We start from the raw sequence: 15,289 nt of genomic DNA on the forward strand, positions 1-15,289 counted from the left end.
CAAGTCGGATATACGCTAAATCCATAAGATCTTATATATTCCAACTATTCGCTTTGAATATCCTCTCGCCCTCGACTATCAAAAGGTTTCCTATGGCAGCGTAGCTGAAAACATCTGACATGTTCGTTGGTACACTACACGAATCACCTTTTGAGAGCTCTTAATAATAAATCGAAAAAATATATTATTTCCACTTCAATGAAATAATTACACCACGAGTGGAAAGCGTATAATCCTAAAGTAATTTTAAAATTGTCAAACATAACAGTAGATTTTCATTCATTAATTTTATTTTGAAATTTTGTTTACTTTGTTCACATGCCGATTACAGTTTGTATACGCAGGAAAATAGACATCGCTAAAAGTAATTATTTTTTTTAATGAACTGAAATACTGAACCTTCAAAAATTTCAAGAAACACGTGTACTTGCCATATCAAACAGCAAAGCGAAAATTTTAGAAAACAGCACGTTTGAAAACTTATTACTTTTTTTTTTGCTTGTTTACTTCAACTTAACACACATAACCTATCGAACTCAACTTCGTAGTCACGAATTGCTTTACACTAGTGTTACACTTTTTCTGCACCGATACCGTTGCTGTAGCGCTCATCGAAAGTGCAGTGTAACGCTGCGGAATTCATGTAGCCAAGGGTTAATGTTAATGTTAACATGATTCACTTTTGTTTATTCAAGCATTGGTACAGTACTGCAGTTTAAAAACGAAACGGCCTTCAGTTGATTCAAATGTGTAGTGCGGTGTATCCTTCGAAAAAGTTTGAATTTTACTCTCAGACAAAAAATATGAAGAATTTTATAATACAAGCCACAATATATAACATGTGAACCAAAAAGTCTTACAATGAAGTTTCATTGGATCCAGAACCTTATAAAATTTAGACGGCATTTTTGCAAGCATTAAACAAAATTGTTGTGTTGATAAAAATATTGTGTCATGTGACACACGTAATTATCTTTCACCATATTACAATCACATGGCGGTTGGCTGTGTCAAGGGTTGGTTCACTTCTGATATATATAATATATTAGCAAAATTAAATGGTATGAACTCTTAATTACAATTTTCTTCTAGTTGCGTGTATCACTAACAATTTTTTTCAGTGCGTGTAGCGTTTGACTTCAAATCTCGTGTTTTTGTGATAACGGCCTAACCTGTCAATATTCACTTTGAAGAATTCCAAAAGTCTCGGTACTCGCTGGGAGTAAGTCTTAATATTGGACGACTGGTGTTGCAGTTAATACTCTATTTTGCATAGCTCGCCTGCTATTTTTTTTCAAAAGTGGATGTTGAGAGGTAGCTCATTGGTCGGTAGCACAAAAAAAAAACGCGTGAAATTTACGGACCATTCACTTTTTTCACAATGAAAGTTAATGTGAAAACGGAAATTGATTGTAATTTTTGAACATATTTGCGAAATGGCTATAAATTTAATGGGCATTTTAAAGTTATCTGCACCTTGATGTGTGTTCTTTTTCATGATTCAAACTCTGAATAATTTGAAATCCATTTTTCGAGCAGTTTTACATCTGTTTTATATTTGTGGCTGTAAATATGTAACCAGCGTTTTTTTAGTGTGTATCTCAAATGAAACATTTCTTCGAAGTGAAACGTTTCCATCTGCATTCATACGCGATTTTCACGTGTTTTTGAATATCCGTTTCACGTCGATTGGCTGGCTGATATTAAGTTTAAAATGAATACGGACCAGGAACAAGCACCAAAGTCACCAAGACGGAGTTGGTCCAGTTATCCGCGGCCCTCTATATATACGGGGCGCTGCGGTGATCTTCGATCCTTGGATGAAATAGGTGAGTTGCATTTTAATGAACAATTCGTTTTCATAAAGCACGTGAAATTTTTCAGCTCCTGTATTCCGGCATGTGTTTTGTGAATACCCTAGTTTCAATGAAATTCAATCGATGGTCATGGATGACATGTTATACACGGACAAGTCACTGGCCGTAAGTGCTCCTACGGGGTCGGGGAAAACGGTAATCTTTGAGCTGGCCATGGTGCGGCTGCTCATGAATATGGAAGATGCCAAATACGCGGGAGACTTCAAGATGATCTATATTGCTCCAATTAAGGCCCTGTGTACCGAAAAGTTCCACCATTGGAGGGAAAATTTTGAACGTTTAGGAGTGAAAAGTGCCGAGGTTACTGGGGACACAGAGTTCCGCGATTTCTGGGATTTGCCAGATTGCAATTTGATTCTCACCACACCGGAAAAGTGGAATTCAATAACCAGACGGTGGAGACAGAACGTAAATTTTGTTCGACTCATTAAATTGGTTATGATTGACGAAGTTCACATTTTGAATGATCCATTTCGGGGACCTATACTGGAAGCGGTGGTTTCTCGGATGCGCAGCATTCACCGATTTATTGATACGGGCAACGCTCAACGTGCCGAGCCGATGAGAATTGTAGCGCTGTCAGCAACAGCTCCCAATGCGGCAGATTTGGCTTCATGGGTCGGAGGACAAAATACAACTTGTTTTTACAAGTGAGATAAGTGGTTATAGTTGACTAATTCCAGTATTTATATGAGTTTGTCTTTTGTAGCATCCCAGAATCCCGCCGGCCTATTAAAATAGAAAAACATATTTTGGGTTTCTACTGTGATCCTACCACGACATCATATAGATTCGATCTTAACCTAAACTACAAACTGTTCGATGTCATTCGAAAACATTCTAGCGGACGTCCGACGCTTGTGTTCTGTAGCACTCGCAAAGCGACTGAGGTTGCGTCAAAACACCTAACCGATAATCATTCCCTGGGGTTGACAGGAGAACAGAAATACACCCTTCGAACAGTAGCAGAAAAGGTTCAAAATGGGGATCTGAATCAACGAATCGTGGCTGGATATGCCTATCATCACGCTGGACTAAGCTTTGCCGACCGTAGTTTGGTCGAGAATTCATTTCGGTCCGGTCAAATTCCAGTACTTCTATGTACTAGTGCTCTAGCGATGGGTGTTAATCTGCCGGCGCACCTGGTGGTGATCAAATCAACTCAGGTATGCATGGTTGAACGGATTTTATTTCATTTTACTACAAGAAATGCATGTTGACATGGTATTTTAGATGTACACCGACTACGGTATGGAAGAGTATCCGGAAAGTAGCGTCTTTCAGATGATCGGTCGTGCTGGTAGACCACAGTATGACACTTTTGGAGTTGCAGTCATCATGACCCAAAGGGAAAAAGTGGTAAGCACAATTATCTGCTGCTAGTGTCATCTTATTATCTAATTTTTTTTTCTCCTACTTTTAATCTATTAATGTACAAAGAATCCGGTTTTGTCTCTCTCTCGCAGAATTAGCGAAATATTTCTAATCACTGCGCGCATGGTCCACTCAGTTCTACTACTCACTAATAATCTTCTACTCTACTGTACGCGGCATTTGTAATGTAGCATCTTTAGCATGGATTTAGTCAGTGTTTTTCATGTTTCTATCCAGAAAGTGGATTGGCATTTTCCTGAAAATCGACATCGGATACGTAACCGCTTTCCTTGTCCACAGAGTATTTCACTGTCATTAGACGTCCGTCTGGTAACCAAACCGAGTACTTGCCCGAAACCTTTGAATACAAAATAGTAATTATTGAGAAACTCTTCGTAGCCTAAGTGTGTGCAACGTAAATGGGACCAACAAGCTTACCTTGCCTCCGGCATCTCCAGCTTCATTTTTATCAAAAAATAATTTCTTTTCCGGATCCTTCACTTCGTACTGATATTGATACTGGAAATGAGAACAAGAAACATATAAATTCAACCGTCACTATATTTCCACTTTTTAAATTACCGCTTCATAGTTTTCCGCCTGCGGTGCCGAGTACACGAAGTAAAGTAACGAGATCACTAGAAAAAGCTGTTTGAACATCTTGACCGCGTCCAACTTCCTACTAGATTTGAGTTAATCACAAAAGCCACTTGCCGCAGATACTAGATTTCATTACGTTCCTCCACATCCGTCAGAAATGAACCGCAGGCTCCAACTGAAACTAGCGAATGAATTAACCCATCCTACCGACATCTATTTTTATATGCACTATGGACAGCGTTCTAGAGTTGAACTTTACGAAGATATCGAATACTGAATCCGGCGTGAGCCTTGCCTCTTTTTTCGCCAAAGATGTCACACATTGAAAACAGCAGCAGCCGCAGCCGGAGCGGATGAAGCAAGACAACAGAAATAAATTCAACCGAAAGCACGCTTTACACAGGCCGAAACATTTGGTGCATGTTGCTAATCAACACTCTAATCGCAATAGGTTAGGTTTAGGGCTGACTCAAGAATGTTGCATACCTCCGGTCCGCACCGTCGGCCGGAGAATCGGGCAAAACTTCAATTCCAAGAAATTTACATGAACATAGCATATCTGACAAGTAGCATCATTTCAGCGGGAGATCGGACAGATTCGTAGGAGTATCGGTTCTAATGGCAGTGAGACTCTCGGCAACGATCGTAGCCAACAATGCAACATAATAAAATCAACAGCAGCATCCAGTCATGTCACGAAATAACTTCGTGAAGGACGCGATTTTGCTGTTCTGCGATGTCAATCCCTTTTTTTTGTGCGCGCGCCACATACCTATTAGCTTGCCTAGCATCTTATAAATGTCATTCCCAGGTGGAAGCTAAAATTTAATTTTTCTACTGCTCTTGTCTTTGCTTTGTTCGTCCCATTCAGAAAAAATATGAATCGCTTACCAATGGATCCGTCCCAATAGAATCTTACCTACACGAACATTTGGCCGAGCACTTGAACTCGGAGATTGTGCTGCAAACCATAACTGACTTGCGTAGCGCAATGGACTGGGTGAGGTCGACATTTCTCTACGTCCGGGCCCTGGCGTCACCTGCACGCTATGGTCTTCTCGGTGTCGGTCGGGACAGAGTTCAGATCGAGAAAAAACTAGAAGGTTCTCTACGGCGGTATTCGTTTGGCGTATTGAAAAATTTACACCTCCATGCATTTTCAGAACTTAGTCGGACCGAATTGAACGCTCTGGTGAAATATTCCCTGGTGACGATCGCGAAAGATCAAGGTGATATTACCGATGCCATGTCGATCAGAGCTTCTCAGTATGGCCGCCTAATGGCACAGTACTGTCTCAGTTTTCGGACGGTTAAATTGCTGATCAAGGTAGGTTGAACTGAGACCCTGTCATGATAAGAGACGTGCGAAGAGAACCAAACCCGGTGTACGTAACCTGAACGCTCAACACGAATAAATTATATTGATATAATTCAAAAAAAATCGATTCACGGTGCCGCGGCAATTCAATGTTGTAATATTTCTATTTAGAAGTGTCCTACATCAGGTACAGCTCGAATTCTCAGGACGGTAGTCAATCGATTTGAAACCAACCGAATCCCCAATCGTACCTCGAAACGTGTTACCAAGGACAATTATTTTATAAGAACAATCTACATAAAGGCAAATGACAGCTTATTTATAATAGGCGTCTGATCTGATTTCTAACAAAATGTTAGTTTTAAAACATGTAGTTTTTGTTCTTCAATCTCTAGGCAGCCGATTACCGAAGGAAAAATGTCTTTTTTTAATTGACGGTCAATTATTCCTAAACTGAGGTGCTTGAAGTTGAAATAAGTCGATAGTTAGCTTATTTGAATGTATATTTCATTATTTTCGCATTTTATACTGTGTAGCTTATCTTAGCTTATCTTATCTTAAGAAACGGGAAGGTTCTCACACTTTTGAAAATTCTTTTATTTTGTATTTGTATTTTCTAATAGTAAAACATTTCATGAATATTTTGTCAAATTTTCAAGCCAATTTCGGAACCAAACTCTGGAAGTTATGGGTCTTTATCTTTCCTTATATCATACTGCGAAGAGGCAAGAGCTCGGCACACAGGCCCAAGAATTCTGCTTCGATTGATTTTAAAATTTACAAAACATTCTTGAAATCGATTTATTAACTTTTAGTTGGTTTGACGTTAAGTTATCAAAACTAGTCATTGCAAAAACTCAAAGACAGAACTCAATTCTGCGTTCTCTAGTAATCCTTGCATATGCGTTACCATTCCCGCAACCATAAGCTGTGGTAGACACGGCTCTATCACAAGACTGGGTTTGGTAAGCGTACATCGAACATAGTCTAAATCCTAGCAACCTCGCGACCAGTATCATATATCCAAACATATTCTCTGTTCATCAGACAACAAACATTAGTTTTCTCGCTCTATGCCTATTTTTCCGTAGGAGAATATATTTATAATCACTTGTGGTCATTGGCAGTCGCGTGGCCTGGCTATTAGGAACACTCATTAGTGAAAAAACTGCAAATGATATCACATAAAAAGAAATCCTTTCACAAAAATTGCTTCAGTATTGAATCAAACCGTACAGGGAGCAATTCTGCTGCGGGACGTTCGCAGTGCGAGTTTCGTCTAAAACAAAAGCGATTGCGTTATCCAGCTGCTGGTTGTTTTCATTGGAGTAAAATGCACCGAAAAGTGAACAGTGCCCGTTACAAATCAGCCATTTTAAGGGCTATAAATATTTGCAAAAGGGCTATAAATATTTACAAACGTTGTCGATTTCCGGTAGATTACAGATTGTAATGAAATATTGAAAAATAATATGAGGTTGTATACAACGACCGATTGCGATAAAAATAAAAATGCAGTAATTTAAACGTTAACGAAATCATATTAACGGTAGATACAAGGAATAATATTTTTCACAGAATATTTCCACTGATTTGTAAAACACTTTAAACTCCAGTTTAAATGTTAAGGGAGAGTGTTCGGTTACCGGTACCCTTTTTTTTAAGCTTATAACTTCTGACTAAGTGCACATTATGCGAACATATATCCATCAATGGCAAGCTAAAGCTCCTAGCTAACAACTGAATAAGAAACTAAGTTGATTCAATTGATTGAAAATTTTTTATTATCAATTTAGTAAAGTGATAAATTTTGGCCATTTCAAAAAAGGTGTTCGGTTACCCTAAGAAATTTTACATAAAATGGAAAAATATATGTAAAGACTGCAGTTATTCAAAGGAAAAACATTTCTTTTTGGAAGCGTTTTTGACAAAAGTCTTCAATGTCTGATGGTGACTTCACCTTGGCTCTCTTGGTCGATGATTTAGATGGTGGCGCCTTTGGTGTTTTTTGTCGTGAATACGACTTACTTTACTATGGGGTGCCTTTTCAAAATGTACCCTCTGAGAGAGTGATAAGTTTTTGATCGTGAATATCTTTTGTTGTATCTAACGAATCAACATAATTTTTGCTACACCCCATCGTAAATATGATCACAATTTTATGATAAAATTTTCAGTTTGTGACATAATCTCAAATAATTCAAAATTACACTTTCGTGAAATGTTTGGTATAAACGTTTAAATCTCAGTGATCTGTGAAAGGATTTATATAATCTAACTACCAATAGAATCGAAATTTTTCAACTTAAACGTGTATAGCATAAGCATTGAAGTATTTCAATAGTACACTATTGTAAAGCCTGTCTCATTTGACCCATGTCAACACCAGCCAATCGGAACGCGTTCTGAGGAAGAGAACAAAATATCTGCTGCTGTACAACAAATCGTTCGAGAAAAATGTTCCGAACAGGGCTTAATATCGTAGTGAGTTCCACAATTTGTTCCTTCTGGAAGACAGGAATAAATCCCGTACAGCTTTCCTGATAATTTCTTTCAATGAAATGCAAATCCGAAATGAAATAATCGAAATTAAAATTATATATGCTGCTATTTTTATAGCCGCTAGGAGCGCCCATCAGTGAAAAAGCTACAAACGAAATCACGTAAAAAGCAACCTCTTAACAAAAATTGGATCAGCTTGGATTCTATCGCCACTGCGAGCAGATGTATTGTGTGTCGTTTGCAAAGCTAGTTTCGCTTCCGACAAGAGCGATTACGTAACAGCTGCCAGTCGTTTGCACTGGTGAAAAAACAACGAAAAGAGAACAACGGTGGAGAGCATCACACAAAATCAGCCGTTCTAATGGCTCTAAAAGTTTTCTAAAGAACTATTAGAATTTGTTGTTCGCAAATCGAAGGTAATTATTCTCAGTTTAGTGCAAATCAAGAACAATTTGGTTAGATTTGTGCACTTTTCGCTATGTGAAATTCACAGTAATCGAGATCAAGTGAAGCCTTCTTTGTTTTTGCGAAAAATGTGAAAAAGGGAAATGCTTGCATAATTCATACAATAGATCAGCTAATTGATAGTCGGAAGAGTTAAGGAACATGTCAGTTGTTTTCGTATTCACTACATCCAGTTATGTCTCTGACATTACCTACCCGCCTTTTTCTTAGCCGGAGTATCTGCTGTATGACCAGCTAGATGTTTGGCCGAAACTTTGGTTTGCTTTGTATCGACAGTAGCCTGCATATCGCTAACAATTTTTCACGATTTGTAGGAAAAATGGGGTGCCGGTAATCGAAATCGGTAGACATTTTGAAAATGATAAAACAAATCTTTGGTTGCGAAAATTTTGATAGCATCTGGTATTAAATCACGAAATAGATCGATTTCACCTCATAAATAATCAATCCACTCACTTTTTCGATTGATGCTTTTCAATTTATGATACAATAAAAAAAAATCATAAAAAAACTTTTGTGTTGATTTTCACTCAATTAAAATTTGTTTTGAGCGCAGCAAAAAGCACAAGCGTCAGTTTGCTTCGATATTCGGCACAAAAAGAACGTGCTGCTATTACACACATGACATTTGTCGGAATGACGCTTTCTGCTTTCTTTCAAAAAGTACGGTGGAGTGCTGGCAACCGAACATCTTCCCCTATTATATTGGATAGCGCATGCGTAATTGCAAAGAACTATTTCTATTGTTTCCTATACTTTTGTTTTGTGTTACGATATTTAATATTGGATTTATCATTATTATATACATAATTCTTGCGAATTACCAGAAAATTCTAGACTGCGTAACTTTTAAAAATCAGATTTAAAGCCTAAAAAATTTACATACATATTTTATCTCTGTAAATTAAGATTAGAAAAGTAATGTTAGTTCCAAGAGTTATTCCAGTTTACGAATCTGTTCCGAATTCGAACGTTACAGGGAAAAAGCCACGAAGATTTACTGTGAAGATCACATTTTGTTCTTTGATAACAGTACTTTTATTGAACTTTTCAGAAACATATAACGTTTAGTTATTTTGCTCGTTTGGTTCAACGTTTGACGGTTGGTTTGGTTCCTTTTGGATTCCTCTTCGCGTGACTCTTATTATAATAGTGGCTTTATATTAAACGATAGACAAACTGATAACTGAAAGACAATGCTTATCATATCGTGCAGATCAAAGGATCCGAATCGCTACTCGAAATGTTCACCATTTTAACGCACTGTGATGAATTTTCTGCCTTCAAATGTCGTAACAGCGACAAGCGCATACTGAACGAATTGAACCGTTCCCAGACCAAAGCTACTATCCGTTTTCCGCTACGTGGTCGTATTCAGACCACCCCCGCAATGGTTTCCTGCCTACTGCAGGCAGTATTCGGAAATTTAAACATCGAACATCATTCACTTCAACAGGAAGTGGCTAGAATGATAACCGTAGGAAAACGGTTGATTAAATGTATTACGGAGTTCATTTCTGTAAATTGCAACCGAGTTAGTGAGGAAAATGGCGTGTACACTGCTTTGCTGAGCACACTGATTTTGGTTCAATGTCTTGAGACGAAGCTCTGGGCGAATAGTCCTTACCTTACCAAGCAGCTTAGAGGAATCGGAACGGTGTATGCTAGCAATTTGGCTGCTAGAGGAAAAATTAGCTTCCAGGAGGTGGCCAATACAGATCCGAGGGAGTTGGAAGTTGTAATTTCTCTCGTATTTTTTGTTTGCAATCAACTGAAGGCGTTGTTTTTTTTTTCATTATAGATTGTGAAAAAGGCACCACCATTCGGCAACGATATCGTTGATTTTGTTCGGAAACTCCCGACGTTTTCGATCCAACTTGCATTGAAACAAGATTACATGATGGGAGTAATTGTTGTTCAGAATAACCCAGTACACGATAAACAAATATTGGTTAAACTGGCAATACTTATCGGAGACACGAACAATAATGTACTGTATTTCAACGATAATTGGTAATTTGGCTATCTGAATATCCATTACATTTTTCTAAAATTTTTGAAATTCCAGTGACTCCAGTTTCGGTGGAAACGGTAGTTTCTCTGCTTCGTTCAAAATCCCCGATGCAACGGCAGCTTCCGCCACGGCTCATGTGGTTTGTGCCAACTGGGTTGGGTTGGATTGTTCACAGACGATTGTCATCAACGAGGATACGTATGCGGCCGCGAAATCAACGGCTTGTCGGCCGAGACCGAGACCTCCGAAATCGAACAATCAACAGTCGAAAAAAATCACCGAATTCTACCGCAAGGAAGATTCCATTCGACTTGATTCTTCTGCCGTTGCTGCTGGAAACAAAGTTGTCGATGTCGATGAAGTTATCGATTTGTCAGTGTGGAACAATACGTGCAACCTGACGTCTACTATTGAAATTGATAGTTCTCCCGAGAAAGGAACACTCGAGTGTTTTCGTTTCACCAAGAAATCCAAGATAGCTCCGGTTGTTTCCAACGGAACTAAGACTGACCAGTTGACAAGGCCAAATGTTTTCATTGAAACTGAAGATTTCAAAGCAAATTCCGAAAATATTCCACCTAATGCAGCAAAAAACATGAAAACCACAAATTATACTTCCATTTCTGCTGTTGCACCGCAATTAGCACCATGCATTTCTCAGAGTATTCCTCAGTACAACAGCGGTACAAGCCGTCAGAATTACTTTAAAGATATCATCGGAAAGAATCCTTTTCTTCTTTTCGGATCACCAGAAGATCAACAGAACACACGGCACAGTTCAGTACGTCGTGTGTGTATTTTTGGTGTGTTCACCGAAATCCCCAAGGTTAAACAAAGTACATTATCCGCCGTTGTTCAACCTCGAGTTAAACCGGAAATCCATTCTAAAAAGCAACAACCCGATGAAGACATTGATATTTGTGGACAGCGTCAGGACTACTTCTTTAAGCGACCGTGTCGAAGTCAGTTAATCTTGGGGTAAGTACGTTCGTGAAATTGTTCAGTTTGACTTTTGAAAGTTTCCGTTTCAAAGTGTTCCATCGTACCATACAACCAATTATTTGAAGTACATCGGCCATATTGAGGGGAATCAAATTGCATCACTTTCAAATTACTGTAATTTTTACCCATTGGGTGTTTTCAATTAACATTTTGAGTGAAACTGCTTCACTGTGTAATATTTTGATTGTGTAAATGACAGTAGTAGCTCTGCAATTGTTACGAAAATGGAGTCTAGCAGCGTACGTGCTTTCAAGATCTGGATCTCTCTCGTGCGGGGAATTGTTCGAAAAAAAATTGGAAGCGGGAAATCGGTACAACCAACATTCAACTGTTGATCGAGAGGGAAAAATTTGCCAAAATGGATCTCCGTTTAGTGAAAAGGATCACATGCGGATAAATCAAACTTTCAAGAGAAATTTAAACAGTTCTGTAAGAGATTACTGCAGTTGAGTGAATCTCGTGCGAGATGCGAAAAAACGTATAATATTCTTAAGGGCCCAGCAGGCGGAAGCTTCAAAACAGTACAAACACAGATTATTCAAAGATTACTAGGTCGATTTTCACAAATGATAGAATGGATTTCAATGAAGGGTTGCGCTAATATATTTTGAGTTCATCCTCATACATTATATTGAATGACGACAATTCACTGCAAAGACAATTTGTGAACATCATGAACAGGATTCGCTCCGAGATGGCTCTTTGTTCCGGCTTGTATAAAAACGGAAGAAGTCTTCTAAATGTGCTGCCAAACTATTTCATTTTCTAGGTTACATATTAGTTGATGGCCATACAAGTTCGCTTTGGCTAAATCGGTTCTCGATTTCAGGATCCGTAAATAGCTGTCGAAAAAATCGAAACGAAACTCACATCGATTCTCAGAAATGGTTTGAGATTTGGGAGTTTGAGGAAGCCAAATCGGGCGAATGAGATCGATGGGAAAGCAACAGGAACCCCAAATCGTTGATTTTAACCGATGTCATGGTGCACTGGCGCATTGTCTCGGAAAAAACTATTTATTTTACTTCATACGAGGCCATTTCGTAGCGATTTACTTCAAAAACTCACGTAGTCCACTAAAAGTATACAATTCGTAGTCCACTAAAAGTATGACAATTCCAGAGAACCGACGTCCTAATCTTTTCGAACCATTTAACTTTTCTAGTAACTTCAGTAAAATGGTGCAAAAGAGTGAATCTAGGTTTCATGAACAGTAACTAACCCAACTAAATCTGTATTAGCATAGTAACCAAACATGATTCCGAAGTGCGCTCGCGTTCGTTTTTTTTAAATTTATGAATAAGCATGCCTGGCACCCATCAGTAGGTTTTCTATCAAATCTGCAGAATCCACTCAGTGGCACCTTCGCTTTCAAGTCATTCAGCACCAGAGTTAATAAAAGTAATTTTTGTTGATTCAACATAGACGAAAATAACGAGAAATTGTTGTCACTCTTAGTGCATAGCCAGCCAACGACAACAGCGGAACAGTTGTTTCAAAATTGTGTTCTTTTTTTCGTATACCCTTTCAGTCATTTTCGCTGTTCCGTGTATGTCGTATTCTGTGCAGTATCGATATTTTACTGAAGATTCGAGAATCGATAATAACAGAAGACAATACGTCATGATTTTTACCTGTTGGTTCTCGTATCTATACTAGCTTTACTTCACAAAGAGGTTCTGGGATTTAATTATTTCGATTCATCTTACTTTAGACACTCTCTATAGCCAAACGTCACAGATTTTCATTATATCGATAAGAACTGAAATTCCCCCTGCAGACGCTATTTGATTTTATCATGTCGAAGGGGAACGAGTGGCATTGGTATTGATACTCTCTTTTGTGGCAGTGAGAGACGAAAATGCTTCGTCTCTCTTCGTTTGTTTTGGATGCGATCATTTACTAATGAGGCAGAAAAACAAACGAATATGAGATTGTTTAATGTAGTTTTGATACTGATAACCACTATTGCCCTGTGTAATCTGAAAGAGCATTGGTCTCATAATATTTATCAAACTTTTATTTGTTTTATTTTCGCTTGTTTTTTTAATTAGAAAATATGATAGGTAAAAAAGATGTATGAGTAAATATTATGTAAAAATATACAATAAAAGCGTCTGATTTCGAAAGGGAGCCGAGATCCTCATTGAGGCCTCCTTCTAAGTCAGAACTATAGACCAGGATTCTTTGACTGAATCCGAGCGTTAGGGCCGGAATTCTGGTCAAGAATTCAGTTCCAGTCTCAGATTACCTGAATTCTGAAAAAAGAAACTGAATTCTGGATTCTGGTGTGACCCTGGATTTTATTTGCAAAATTTAGGTCCAGAGTTGAGTTACAGTTCCAGAATTCTGAAAACAAATTTTTTTTTGAGATGGAGTTTTCTGAACTGAATATTTGGATAGAATTCAGGACCGGAATTCTGGAAATGGTTTGAACCTAAATTCAAGAATTGAGTTCTGCACCTAAATTCTTCAACTGATGTCTGGCCTGAACGTGAATTTCCGTTCCAAAATGTAGACTAAAATTTCTGAACTGTGATTCCGGAGCTGGATTCTTGATCTGAACTCTGAATCTGTATTCTGGAACTTAGTTCTAAAATTAAATTCTGAAACTGAATTCTGAACCAGAATTTTGAAACTGAAATGAACCTAGATTCTGGTCTGATCCCGAATTATATTAGGGGTATAAATATATTCGCGCCGTTTTTTCTCTAATTTTAAAACTTTATTAGCAAAAAATGGTTTAAAATTGAACATTCAAAGTATTGTTCATCGCTAGTCACTACCTTTTCCCATCTTTCTGGAAATTCACAGATACTTTTTTCAAACATACTTTTTAACTCGACTGAAACAAATAGTAATCGGAAAGAGCAATGTCTGGGCAATGCGGTGGGTACGGTGTGATTCTAGGGCATGTTTCAAAATTAATTTGTCATGTCTTATCATTTTACTTTCAGCTAAATGACTCATACTGATTCTGAAACTGTATGACTGTAGCTTGCCAATGCATATTGGGAAAGGCCAATCACTATAATAGAAATTAAGTTACCCCATCTGTAAGAAAACGGCACGCACTTGTTTATACACCTTTTAGTTCCCGAAATCAGTTTCAAAAATTTAGATCCAGAACTCAGTTCTGTAATCCAGGCTCAGAATCAAATACTAGATTCCGTTTTTTTCGTCATTATTAATATTTTCATTCACCTTCAGAGAGTAGGTTTTATAATTGTTTAGCAAATTAATCGAATAGACGGTATAAAATATTCTCATTGCATCTTTTTCTACATTCCATTACAGAATCGACGAATTCCTAGCATCACCGCCGAAGAAGCAAAAGGGAAATTTCTTCCGGTAAGCCGACAGCTTTTAATTTGAAATAATCACTAAAGTGATGGTTTTTATTGAGTAACGATTGGACAAATGAAATAGAATTACACTCTTACACTTACACCTACAGTTCTATGCTATTCTTATTCTCCTGACCACTGTTGCTGCTGCTGCTGCCGTCACTACTATCGGATCGTTTCGACAACTGGCGCTTTAGCTCCTGATGCAGTTCGTCGTTCACCTTATCCGTTTTGCAGATAACACCCACCACGACTCCGTCCAGGTGCTGAGGGTGATGTTTTTTCCTCGGTACAAAATCATCAAACGACAGGGACTTTCGGGACTTTTTGTTCCGACCGAATGTGCTAAACAGCGGTCGACTGTCGGAAGTTTTGCGCAGTTTCTCGTCGGATTGAGTTAGCAGCTTCGACGATGTCGTATCGTTTGTCGGACCCGTCGCAGCTGGCTGCTGTCCATGCCGATCCACCAACACTCGCATTCGGTTTTTAATTGAACGTCGATGATGATCGAATTTTTTACTCAACTCACTGAATGTTGAACCCTTCTGTGGTACGGTTTCACCTTCAATGTCTCCTTCTCTTTGGTTTGGCAGATGAGCCGCTTCCGGTTGACTTCCCGGTCGTTTGATCAGCTGATTGATGTTCATTTTCTTCAAATTACGCCACAGGTTGTTCATCTGAGAGGATCCGGTGGCAGTCGGCTGCGGTGATGAATGGTTGGACGAATGTTCGGGAATGTTGATCTACGGATAAAAATAGTATTGATACTGACGAATAAGTGCTAACTAGT

The 15,289-nt window shown here is 38.4% G+C and overlaps 3 protein-coding genes across 9 annotated transcripts in view; 1 reads left to right on the forward strand and 2 right to left on the reverse strand.

Annotated features, from left to right (window-relative positions):
• The first annotated feature begins 1,714 nt into the window (after positions 1-1,714).
• Positions 1,715-14,590, forward strand: LOC131428434 (probable ATP-dependent DNA helicase HFM1). The gene is made up of 10 exons (XM_058592389.1): positions 1,715-1,829; positions 1,885-2,527; positions 2,587-3,043; positions 3,111-3,236; positions 4,723-4,954; positions 5,015-5,178; positions 9,353-9,874; positions 9,938-10,149; positions 10,205-11,128; positions 14,450-14,590. Exons 1-10 carry the CDS (start codon positions 1,715-1,717, stop codon positions 14,505-14,507), a joined length of 3,453 nt encoding a protein of 1,150 aa, XP_058448372.1. The 3' UTR covers positions 14,508-14,590.
• On the reverse strand, positions 3,247-4,021 carry LOC131426172 (pro-resilin-like). The gene is made up of 3 exons (XM_058588671.1): positions 3,834-4,021; positions 3,690-3,770; positions 3,247-3,609 (listed from the first exon to the last, which is right to left on the reverse strand). Exons 1-3 carry the CDS (start codon positions 3,909-3,911, stop codon positions 3,481-3,483), a joined length of 288 nt encoding a protein of 95 aa, XP_058444654.1. The 5' UTR covers positions 3,912-4,021; the 3' UTR covers positions 3,247-3,480.
• Positions 14,550-15,289, reverse strand: part of LOC131426170 (uncharacterized) — a 50,413-nt gene continuing 49,673 nt past the window's right edge. For all 7 annotated transcript variants that reach the window (XM_058588666.1, XM_058588665.1, XM_058588669.1 and 4 more), the window contains exon 8: positions 14,550-15,242. In XM_058588666.1, coding sequence (XP_058444649.1) covers positions 14,604-15,242 — 639 coding nt within the window. In that variant the 3' untranslated portion in view covers positions 14,550-14,603. The remainder of the gene's footprint in view (positions 15,243-15,289) is intronic.

Source organism: Malaya genurostris, chromosome 1, assembly GCF_030247185.1.
Source record: "Malaya genurostris strain Urasoe2022 chromosome 1, Malgen_1.1, whole genome shotgun sequence".
NCBI classification, from domain to species: domain Eukaryota; kingdom Metazoa; phylum Arthropoda; class Insecta; order Diptera; family Culicidae; genus Malaya; species Malaya genurostris.